The sequence below is a fragment of the Copadichromis virginalis genome, unplaced genomic scaffold (genome assembly GCF_057382275.1).
Source record: "Copadichromis virginalis isolate Kocher_CV1m ecotype Utaka unplaced genomic scaffold, C_Virginalis_male_GT1.1 unmapped_scaffold_1, whole genome shotgun sequence".
In the NCBI taxonomy this organism is placed as follows: domain Eukaryota; kingdom Metazoa; phylum Chordata; class Actinopteri; order Cichliformes; family Cichlidae; genus Copadichromis; species Copadichromis virginalis.
In genome coordinates this window covers 1004916-1017569 of record NW_028188589.1, presented here as the reverse complement: position 1 = coordinate 1017569, position 12654 = coordinate 1004916, and the positions used below count along the sequence as shown (strand labels likewise).

The following is a 12654-nucleotide window of genomic DNA, read 5'->3' as shown; positions in this document are numbered from 1 at the left end:
GTATTCAATACTGAACTGTACATTTAGTCTTTTTGAAGGCAGCAAGTTTTATTCAGTGTTTTCATAAAAGCCTTATTTTTATCCATTTACTGCTATTAGGAAGAACACGTGAGGTTTAAGACCTGGACCAGTTTGAAACCTTTTGTCCTCCACAATGGAAAATGGGTGGAAATAAAAATGGGTCTCACTTTAGCCAGCTCCTAATTTTATCAGTTCTGCTCTCAGCGTCTCCTGTATATCTCCTGTATAAATGTTGCACTCAGCTTTGTGGTCTCCAATATCACTGAAATGCAGCCAGATGCTCCTCATTTTGCCTTTTCACTCTTTCCTGACACGCTTGCATTTCAATACAGCTCCCATTTCTCTGTGTACTGGTCTCTACCACTACCCTTGCTGTCTATGGGACATTTCCGTCCTCTTTCACATAATGGTATGATCCCAGTCTGTCTCTTAAAGTGTTTGGCCACATGGTTTGCTCATCAGAATAACATCTCAGCCGTGCTCACATTGATTATCAGCAAGCCTGAAAATTCATCAATATTTGACATATGAAATTATCTCAAGGGCTGGATTTGGCCCACGGGCCATATGTTTGACACCCCTGGTTTACACAGTTTGGTATTCAATGTACAAGTGAGTTAGCTCTCAGCTAACTAGCAGACAAGCTAACTGCTGGGACTGCGTCTTTCTAACAAGAGCGTCAGACACTCAGACTGGTTTCCTTTGTGGATGATGATGTGTTCTCACACTGATCCTTCATGCTGATGCTGCCATCCACCCACTGCTCCTGGATTCCTCATCATCATCTCCATCAGCCCTCACAATACTCCACCTTCTTCAGCTTCATGTTCAGCAGCCTGGATGGACAGTAATTCTTTCCATGGGTTATGGTGGGACATTGAGAGCTGAAGTCAAACAGCAGTGAGAATGAAAGACTGATTCATTTCTATTTAGTCTTGTGATGTGCAGCTTTGTTCAGAGCATTAAGGCCCAGCAAAGATCACTGAGGTCATAGAGTCCTGATGAAACCTGTGTGCTTATAGAAACTGAGACCAGATGAACCAGAATAGAAGGACATTAAAATGAAGTGTCAGCTACACAAAGGCAAAGCTATTCAGTTGTTGCTGTGAGTTATTTAAATGGAGGATGGAGTCAGACTTTAAGCTGCTGGACTCAGTCACTATATCCTGTTGTCCTCATAGAACCTGGACACACAGACTCACCTGTGACACAGTGACACACAGTGTGGGCTACACACACATTAGAAAGTGGATCAGTCACACTTGTGCAATCATTTGTTGTGCTGGGAAACCATGAACACTTTGAATCACATTAATGGCTTTGTTACAGCAACATTCAATCATGAGTTCAAAAGTAGTGCATCGTGTACTTATTTTAATAGTCCTGCAGTATGAGAAGTGCAACATTCAGTGTGCAGAAACAGATCAGGTGCTTTCTAACAGCAGTGTTCCCTTTAACACAGCAGCAGTTCAAATATTTCTGTCAGTCTGAGCTGAAACATGAATCTAATCAAATATCAAATCAAAGTTCTTTGCCTCTGCCAGGACGTTAACATTTGATCTAGTTTTTTACAAAGTTCCCTCAGCGTCCAGAGCCACCAACATACCTTTGATCAACAGCAAGTGAACATTTATAAATGTGTGTTTGCAGAACAGGAAGCAGCAGAACTATTGTTCTGTTATCAGGCAGCAGCACAAACGCTCATCAGCTCATTTACTGTGCAGGACTTTGAGTGTGTGAAGTGTGTGTTTGTGCTGGATTTCCTTTGGAGAATCTCAGTCAGAAACCAGACAAAGAAAAACTCTTTCAACAGTCCAGGTTGAGTTGACAACATGAACTGCATTTATCTTCCTCTGACTTGACATGTTCTTCCTCCTCTGCACCGAGCCAGCTGCTAGGACTCACAAGCTCATTGACATTTTCTGATGATAAAGAAACTCTCTTCTTCTGCACAATATGAGCAGCAACAGAGAAGAAGCTTTCACAGGTACAGATGTTGCAGCTGTGGCCAAGTACATGTGCTGCATGTTGGAGCAGCACTCTAATGGACAGGCCTCTGTACTGATGGTGGGCTCTGCTCTGTATCCACCACACTGTTCTCAGCTGAGTCTTCCTCCTGTTCACACTCTGATGAAGCACCAACAGGGCCAACTTCTTCTCTGGTGGCTCGGATGTTGTTGCTTCCACAGGTTTCCCTCCAACAACCCTCTGTTCCTGCAGTGAGTTCAGTAAGATCTGGGTAAACACTTGAGCTCCTTGAATCTGGCTCCAGCAGCAGTTTTCACATATACAATGTTGGCATTTTTCTTGCGTGTCTCCAGGTCTGTTCTGAATGTAGACTTGAATTTGACCATGTAGGCGGGGTCATCATCTGAGCTCTCCATCACCTGAGAGAGATGACAAAACACAGAATCACAGAGCATGAAACCAACGTTTCTCCTCCCAGAAGTTCAGTCACAGACCTGCAACAGAAACAAGAAGATTCAAATGACGCAGAGCTTTCATTTACTTATATCCACAAACATGTCCTCTACATATTCATGCTGTATTTACACACACATACAGAGGCTGTTTGTCTCTCACACACCGACAGGACACTGAGAAATACATCATGTTAAATATACCTGCAGGCTTCCAGCTGTGCACTTTGTCCCTGTCAGCTGTGATTGCCATGGCAACCTTGGTGTTGTGGGCGATGCAGGGACGTGTTCAAAGGCAGACGTCTGGCAGCAGCATCATATTTGATGCACTATCTGTACTGAGTGTGCTGACTTTATTTCAAATGTCCCACTGCTGTGCAACATGAATCGCATGTTCTGCACGTTTCTGTAACTCCCAGGTAACCATGGTTACACAGCTACGTCCAGTAGTGTCCAGAGAGACCAACAGCTGGTTCATGTTGTAACGCCGTGGCTTTCGTAGTCTCTCCTTTTTCTACAGCTCATGTGTTCTTCTTGTGATGCGTCTTGAGGCTCATACATGCCGTCATTTGTTGATCCTAAGAACGTTCCTCAGACCGACTTCTTCAACAACAGATAACTTTAGTTGTATCAACACTGCCTCCTGGAACAGTTTAAAATGAACATGTCAAAGATCTGCACCTGTCTCCATGTTTCTGTCCCCGCCCCTTTCTTTCTGTCCTGGGTCATGTGAGCGCTGCAGTAGTATTAGGCCCACCCTCAATGCTCCCATTGGCTGAGACGCATAATGACGCCCATTTCAAGCCAGCACTGATCAACATCCCTCCTGTGACCCATGGCTTTTATATGCGAGCACTTTCACAATAATCATGATTTTAAAAACTGTGATTAAAATAATTGCTGACGTTAATCAGTTAATGAGTTAACGAGATAATAACAGGTTAAGTTGCCCTAAAAATTAGACTTTGGTGACAAACTGATGTGATCTCCATGTTTCCTTTGTTGGACTGTGGGCGAGTGTCAGAACTGAATGTACTGAGTAACATGTAGAGTTTAAACATGTGTCAGTTCCAGTTTTAGAGCTCTAAAGTGCAGCTATCATGTTAGGAATATGTTAGGAATAGACAGGAACACTGAGCACACTGAGGTCAAATCTTTATTTTACCACTCGCTGCATTCTTGATGTTCATGAATTCAGCAGCTTCATGATTGTCTGCAGCATTAATCTCATATTTCCATTAAAGTGTTGAATTTGACTGTTTGATGTTCTTTATGATCTCTGGCACCAGTTCATCTGTAGGCTGAGCTCAGTCCATCCATTTAGTGAAATGATGTTTAAAGGTCTCCTTGTTCTGTGAGCGTGCACAGATCCTGAAGCAGAAAGCCTGGGTTACAGAGAAATGATCATCACTGTGATGATGCTCACCATCTCTGACTGGGATTTGAGGTTTTGTCAAAGCAGCAAAGAAAGCCTGGCTATGTTGGACTGGGTGTGGCAGCAGCTCCCAGTTTGAGTTCAGGAGACAGACACCCTCTCTACTTTGAAGATCAGCTTCAAACTTTCCTTTTTGATAAAACTTATAGTTCGAGCTGGATCAGGTGACCCTGAACCATCCCTGAGTTATGCTGCTATAGGCTCAGGCTGTTGGTGGACTTCCCATGATGCTCTGCTTTCTTCTCCCCTCTTTTCACTCCTGATGCTTTTATATGTCACTACTGCATGTCCTTAACTTTTGTCTCTCTGTTTTGTTCTTGTCTCTCTGAGCTCATCTCTTCTCTTTCCCCTCACCCTGCAACCAGTCATGGTAGATGCTCCTCCTGGAGCCTGTTTTCACTGGGAGGATCTTTGTGTCAAAGGGAGTTCTTCTTCCCACCATCACCAAGTGCTGCTCACAGTGGAGGCGGTTACCTTACACTGTTAAACAGCTTCAGATGACTGTTGTTGTCTGTTGGGTATTGTCACTTATAAATAAAGTTACAATGGATGGATAGATGTTATTGTGACAAAGAGAAAACAACTGTTGACAGATAGATTGTTGTTTTGTGTGTCTGCAGTCTGTCAGGCTGTCTGATCACAGAGGAAGGCTGTACTTCTCTGGCCTCAGCTCTGAGCTCCAACCCCTCCCATCTGAGAGAGCTGGACCTGAGCTACAATCATCCAGGTCCCTCAGGAATGAAGCTGCTGTCGGCTGGACTGAAGGATCCAGGCTGGAGACTGGACACTCTCAGGTATGGAGAGAAAATCTGATAGAGGAGGAAGAGCTGGAAACATTTCCTGTGTCTTTCACTCACTTCCTGTTTGTTTCCTGCAGATGACACATGAACAATCACACATGCAGGAATATTTTCAGGGACAGACACACTAGTCTAGCTGGATAGTTCATAGATATTTATGTAGGGGTCTCCAAGGAGTCTGTTTGCAGGAACATTTAGGTCACAGGTGTACCTGATATAGATACCAGTGTACCTAATAAAGTGTCAGCTAACATTTGGAAATGGAAGCTTAAATAATGACAAACTGTACATTCACAGCTGAATTCACAATAAATTTGTTCTGAAGTGCACATTTTTCTGTTATTGTTGTCAAACAACAGAATGAGAATGAAATATTGATTCTAACAGGGCCCAGAAACAGCATTAGCTTAGCAGCATTAGCTTATCAGAGTTTCCATCATGGTCACACAAATCCTTAGCAGAGAAAAGTGGCCTACTTAGCAATAGCTGCTCAAGTTGTATAAAGAAAGTGAAAACAGTATTAGCATTAGCTGCTAATGGCAGCTTACTTAGCATAAACTCTTCACATCTTTATAATGCAAGGGAAAGGAGTAGCCCATGGAAGCCTGTTTAGCATTAACGTCTCACATCATTATAACACAAGAGAAAAGGGTATTAGCATAAGCTACTAATGCTTATTCACCTCAAATTAGATTTATCTGCTAATGGTAGCCTACTTAGCATTAACTCCTCACTAATATAATGCTAATTTACATCAAATTAGCATTAGCTGCTTATATTGTTATAAGGAAAGAGAAAACGGTATTAGCATTAGCTACTAATAATTATTCAGCCCTAATTAGAATAAACCTCTAAAAGCAGCCTACTTAGCATTAACTCCTCACATCGTTGTTACCCAATGGAAAAGAGTATTAGTATTAGCTACTATCATTTTTAATAAGTAAGAGAAAACAGTGTTAGCATTATTGAATGATGCTAATTCACACTAAATTTGAATTAGCTATTTACAAGAGCATACTTAGAATTAGCCGCTCACATTGTTAAAAAGTAAGGGAAAACAGTATTAGTATTAGCACATAATGCTAATTCACGTCAAAGTAGCATTAGTTAAAAATGGCAGCTTACTTAGCATTATCTTTTCACTAATATAATGCTAATTCACATCAAATTAGCATTAGCTGCTCACATTGTTAAAAGGGAAGGGAAAACAATATTAGCATTAGCTGCTAATAATTATTCACCTAATTAGAGTTAGCCCCTAATGGCAGCCTAGTTAGCATTAACTCCTGACATCGTTATAATGCAGGGCAAAAGGGTTACCATTATCGGATAATGCTAATTTACATTAAATTAACAATAGTTAATAATAGTAGACTTCGTATCATTAGCTGCTGTCATTCTTACAAAGCAAAGGAAAACAATATGAGCATTAGCTGCTAATGCTTTTTCATCTAAAATTAGCATTAGCCACTAATGGCAGCCTACTTAGCATTAACTCCTCACTAATATAATGCTAATTCACGTCAAATTAGCATTAGCTACTAATAATTATTCACCCCTAATTAGAATTAGCCGCTAATGGCAGTATACTTAGCATTAACTCCTCACATTGTTATAATGTAAGGGAAAAGAATTAGCATTATCTAATAATGTTGACCTTGGCCCACTGGAAAAGTTCAGAACTAAAGATTTAGGAGTGTTTCTCGATAGCTCTTTCTCATTTGAGAAACAAATGAATTCTGTTATTAAAACCAGCTGTAAGGTTTATATTGTTGATTGTCATTTATGCTTAGAAATATTTACTCATATATGCTTAGAGTTGTATAATCGATTGCATAATGATAGAGGTTTGATCCTTAGTAGTCTGTAAAGACTTTGTGTGCCTTCCAGAGTGCTCTGGCATGCACACACCACTTGGGGCCATGAGAGAGGTCGTACCCTCTCTTACTGATTTATGGTGTAGGACAGAGGTCTCAAACTCAATTTAGCTGGGGGCCGCTGCAGGCAGAGTCTGGGTGAGGCTGGGCCGCATTAGGTTTTCCACAAGAAAGGCATGGTTAAAAATTTCCAATCTTCTCAAATCTCTTTATTTTTATTTTTTTAACACAAAATATGAAGAATAAATAAACAAATTAAGAATTAATAAGAAAATAAATCAATCTGTAATACATAAATAAAATAATAATAAGATATTTTTAGTCAGTGAACTTGTGTTTTTCTTTCAGGCTTCTATATCTGCTGTATTTAGATTGAAATGTCTGTATTAACAGTTCTATAACCTTCTTCTGAACATGAATGGAACACTGTAGAAAATGAACTGTTCTTCTGAACATGGCTTCTCTTGCCTACTCCTTGCTGCTAGAGACCTGGCAGCGTTTCCTCTCGCATAGCCGAGCCAGATTTGGCCTGAGGGAGGAAGCAGTTGCGACCCTCAGTATGTCTTGAAGATGATCATCCGTAAGTCTGGACCTGTACTTGGACTTATTGAAGTTCAAAGTGGAGAAGAGCTTTTGGCACAAGTATGTGCTACCAAAAAGGCACATGGTCCGCTTGAACATTCGGGAAAGCCGAGGGACACTAGGGCTCAATTCTCTCAAAAATTGTCCAAGCTTGTCTGCTTTTCCACTCACCTCCCTGAACTTTGCTTTGAGTTCAGAGTTGCACTGCAGCTCAATGAGCTCCATTTGAAGCACAGAAGGGGCATCTTGCACATCAAAGGAGAAGGGGTCCGCAAAAATGTGAAAGGTGGCTCTGTGTGTCTTGAAGTCAGCAAATCTGTGATCAAATTCCTCCTGTAGCCTCAAAATGACATCAACATACTCGTCAGCACTGAATGGTGTGCCTGCATCCACGAGTGCCTTGCATGCTGGGAAATGGCAAAGGTTTGTCTGAGAGAGCTGAGCTTTCCAGAGCGCCAGTTTTGTGAAGAATGCTCTCACGTTGTCATAGGCAGCACTGACAAGTTGCCCCTGGCCTTGTAACGTCTTGTTCAGTACATTAAGCTCATGTGTCATATCAACAAGAAAAGCTGAGTCCATGAGCCATTTGGGATCAGTTAGCACAGGAACACTAACTCCATCCTTCTCCATGAAGGCTTCACTTCTGCTCTCAACTCAAAAAGTCTCTTTAATACATTTCCCCTGCTGAGCCAACGTACCTCAGTGAAGTCGAGCACATCCCCATATTCTGACTCCATTTCCTCTAAAAAAGCACAGAACCTTCGGTGCTTTAAGCCCCTGGATCTGATTTGGTTGATGCATTTCACAACAATAGACATCACATTGTCAAACTTCAGGCATTTGCTGCAAAGGACCTGCTGATGGATGATGCAGTGCAGAGCAATGGCCTCCTCCACGCCTTCCTCTTCCAGTTTGTTTTGTGCCACCAGTCCATGTTTCCTCCCTGTCATTGATGGCGCTCCATCTGTTGTTATTCCAACAAACCTCTTCCATGGCAAACCAACATTCTCAATGGCATCACACAGCTTGTAAATATCTGCTGAGCGGTGGTCTGGCCATGCATTGGAATTACTGTGAGCAGCTCCTCCATCACTTCAAAACTGTCATCAACACCACGGACATACATTGGGAGCTGGGCAGTGTCGGTGATGTCTGTGGTCTCATCAAGAGCGACTAAGTATACACTGAAACATTTGGCTTTCTCACACAGTTGGTCATAAATGTCACTTGACAGGTCAGAAATGCGATCTGCTGCGGTGTTGGCAGAAAGGCTGATGTTGCTAAACTGACCTTTCTTTCCCGGACAGACTATATTTGCAGCCTGCAATATGCACTTTTAGACAAATGCACCTTCTGTGAATGGCTTCCCTGCTTTAGCAATCATCTCACTAACCACGTGGCTCCGACTGCTGCATTATTCTCTTTGGTTGCTTTCTTGGAGAAATCTTGCTGCCTCAGTAGATCTGTTTTAAGACTGGCAACCCGGTTCGCTCTCTCGTCTCCCTGGTATTTTGCATCCAGCTCAGCATGTCTAGTTGTGTAATGACGTTTCAAATTGTATTCCTTGTGCAGCGCAACTTTCTCTGTGCAAATAAGACAGGTCGGGGTGCCCCTGTGCTCAACAAAGAAATATTGCATTTCCCACTTTTCCTGAAATTGTCGGTGCTCATCACCAACCTTTCTCATCACCGCAGGCTTTGAAAAAGACATGTTTGGGGCTATGTGACATTTATAATTCTACTTGGTGTCACTGTCGCATTGAAGGTTCAATCAAGCGTTTAGCCGACGGACGGGGAACGTCTCAACGCGTAGAGAACATCATTTCTGCTTCTTTTTCTTGCAACCGTAGCACGGCGATCGGCAGATAAAAAGCCGGTAGCAGTCTCCTTTGTTTCTACGCTCGATGTTCATGTCTTTCATGACGACACGAACACCGTGGCGTTTGCAGATGGTAGAAAGTGCAGGGATAGCGAGCGCAAAAAAGGCGACTGCTCACGGCGCCGGGCTGTTGTTACAGGAGAAAGAAGCGGAAATGACACCGTGACATATAACAAATAACATCAGCTGTTTCTGATGTTAGTTGTTTTGACTGCTTTTACATTATATTGAAATATATGTAATGTTCATGTTTGCTGCAATGCAAACGCAGTGATGCAAATAAAAACATCGAGCCACAAATTACGGTGCGACCCTATAATTAGTCCGGGTTACCGGGGACTGTTGTTGCCGATGAACAGGTGTCGCTATGTGACTGCAGACTAAATTGGGCTGCATTGAGTTCATGACTTTTCTTTTATCCCGCCGCCTACGCATCACTGTGAGAGTTAATATGAGATCTCTCTCTGTGGAAAAATAACTTTAAATCCCACTGACGTGTGTATAAATCTATATACGTATAATGTCCCGCTGGGCAGCAACTTAAAAAAACAACTTTTTTTGAAGTGTTGTGAACGCAGCGCGCTGGGGCGAATGTCGGCGTTTGCCCAATAGAAAGGAGGAAGCCAGCCAGGCACAGGAAAGAAAGAAACACTCCAGGGCAACGCTGCTGGAACTTTGACTCATTGAGAAATGTTTCCCTGCTTGCATCAAGCCCGGCTGGTGTCCCCTGAGATCCATATCCCACCCTGATTGGTGGGTTAATTCAGCTCCGCCCACAACACTGTAAAGTGTCATACATTATCAAACTAACATTACATTCTCATATTAAGGTGGGGCCAAAAACTATCGTCCTGAGGGGCCGCAATTGGCCCGCGGGCCGCGAGTTTGAGACCCCTGGTGTAGGAGGACACCTACTCTGTGTCTGGTTAAGTATAAGAGCCCTTTGTTAGGGGGACCGCTGGACTCTTAGCACCAGCTTTGGGGTCACAGGGTCACATCTGGAACACAAACCTACACTATGCACAGACTGGTACTCTTTGTTCATACCTGTGTAAGACGTCATAATGAACTTGTGCATATTCATGTAAGCTCAATAAAGAGCAGTGTTACGAGGGAGCAGACGAGAGCGACTGAGGTCAAGTGAAGGAACGGCGCTGTCACAGTTCTCTCCCTCATCAATTGTCTGGTTCCAGCGGTGGGTCTGTGCTAGACGACCCATCACCAGCTTTTTCCACTGGTTACCAGTACGTGGTAGAATCCACTTCCAGATCTGGTTGTCTTTAAATCTGTGAATGGATTGGCTCCATCTTATCTCTCTTTAACAAAAGAATCCAAGTGGAGCCCTCAGGTCTGCAGATAAGCAGCTTCTGACCAGAACTAGACGTAAAAACAGAGGTGAGCTTTATCGATGGCTGCAGCCAAACTCTGGAACAGTCGCCCTTCACATCAGGTCGTCACCAACACTGGACATTTTTAAAAGCCGGTTGGAAACACATTTGTACTCTGTAGCTTTCAATCCTGACCAGTCTTTATAGTCATTACTGTGTATGTTTCCTATTTTCTCTCTACTCTGTGCAGCACTTTGGCTCAAGCTGTTTTTAAATGTGCTGATAAATAAATGTAGATTTCTTTGAATAAAACAGTGGAGCCGAGCTTTGAGCTCAGTGTGTAACAGTGTGTGTGTGAGAGCCATGTAATGTCCATGTGTGCATGCTGACTGTGCTGCTCTGACCCCCCTCCTCCTTTCAGGGTGGAGCCTGCTGGAGTCCGATGGTTGAGACCAGGTCTGAGGAAGTGTAAGTGTGTTTTTAATGGGATTCATTAAAACAAAGCAGCACACATTCAACCATCTTCATCATGTCAGGAGTCATCATCAAAGTGTCAATCAATGAACAGATGATGGATCAATAACTGCAGCTGGATTGTGTTTGTTCTCTCCATCAGATTCCTGTCAACTCACAATCGACACAAACACAGTGAACACAAAGCTCCAACTGTCTGACAACAACAGGAAGGTGACACATGTGGAGGAGGTTCAGTCATATCCTGATCATCCAGACAGATTTGATGTTTATCAGCTGCTGTGTAGAAATGGTCTGACTGGTCGCTGTTACTGGGAGGTCGAGTGGAGAGGAGACGTTTGTATATCAGTGAGTTACAGAAGCATCAGAAGGAAAGGAGGCAGTGACTGTTTGTTTGGAGGAAATGATCAGTCCTGGAGTTTGTACTGCTATGATGATGGTCCTTGTTATGTCTGGCACAATAACAGACAAACATCCATCTCCTCCTCCTCCTCCTCCTCCTCCTCTTCTGTCTCTAACAGAGCAGCAGTGTATGTGGACTGTCCTGCTGGCACTCTGTCCTTCTACAGAGTCTCCTCTGACACTCTGATCCACCTCCACACCTTCAACACCACATTCACTCAAACTCTTTATCCTGGGTTTACAGTCTGGTCTCTTGGTGGCTCAGTGTCCCTGTGCTGAGTGGAGTGTAAAGAGTGTCTCCTGTTACAGAAACACTCTGACTGTTGAACAGATAGTTCAGTCTGTACATGTCTGTCTCTTTCACTCACAAACACGTTTTCAGATTCATGGATTCAATCAGTTGATGTTTGAAACTCTTCTAAATGATTCCTTGTAAACTTCTTCCTCTTCAGTCACAAACAAACAGGAAGTGATGTCACATGTGTTCCTGTCCACACAGCAGAATGAGTCTATTGCTGACAGTGATGTACAAACAGAGTGAGCATTTCTGAGGCCCAAAATAAACTGAGTAGTTCACTGAATGAACAATGGACTGTGAGCTCAGTTCCTTCATCATTAGTATGGATTATATATGTATATGTATTATATTAGTATCATATATATCAGGTGCTGCTGCTTTCAGTCATTGTGCAAATGTGCTGTTTGTAAGCTTGTAAAGCTGCAGTCAGCTGAGACTGAAGAAGTCACCTGATCAGTGAGCAAACGTTTCTGAAAACGTCCAGATGAACAGAATCAACCTTTTGGGATCAGCCAGCAATGCAGCATCATTGTTGTTCAGCTTCAGAGGTTTGCAGGAATGAACTGATGACCAGAAACAGCTGCAAAGTCCAAGAAAATACCAGCTGGAGTTCAGCTGCATTTGAAGAAGTCAAAGAAAAGTAAGGATGGCAAAGGGCGACGTTTTCTTCCAAAGAGCTGCAAACATGGTCGACGCCTCATTAGAAGAATCATCTGGACATTTGTGAGGAACTCTAACCAAGAAAGCAACGTCACACAGATCCAACAGACAGTTTCCATGACTGCAAGTGTTGAGTGGAAAAATGCTACATTGCATTATTGCATCCTCTCACCACAGGAGGCGCTGTTGGCACCACTGATTGCTGATCAGCTGTTCTCTGATGATCTGATTGATACTGTGAATAACGGGACTCACTGAACTCTGTGACACAGTGAAGATTACAGAGTTTAACTTCACCCTTTAAGACTGACCACAGAACCAAGTCCGCCAGAGCTTTTGTTATATTTTTACATGCTGTGGAGCCATTTGTGGGAGCATTTCAAGTTGCTATACATCAATACAACTGTTATAGCCCTAATTTTAATAATATGTATGCATTAAGTCCATAGTAACTACATAAACTGCAAAAAAAACCTCTG

The 12654-nt window shown here is 42.8% G+C and overlaps 1 protein-coding gene across 1 annotated transcript in view; it reads left to right on the top strand.

The window, feature by feature from the left end:
- The window catches only part of LOC146679470 (neoverrucotoxin subunit alpha-like), a 21664-nt gene extending 9010 nt beyond the window's left edge, over nt 1–12654 (top strand). Inside the window, exons 3-5 of the mRNA XM_085450200.1 lie at nt 4497–4670; nt 10763–10809; nt 10958–12654. Coding sequence (XP_085306326.1) covers nt 4615–4670; nt 10763–10809; nt 10958–11496 — 642 coding nt within the window. The 5' untranslated portion in view covers nt 4497–4614 and the 3' untranslated portion in view covers nt 11497–12654. The remainder of the gene's footprint in view (nt 1–4496; nt 4671–10762; nt 10810–10957) is intronic.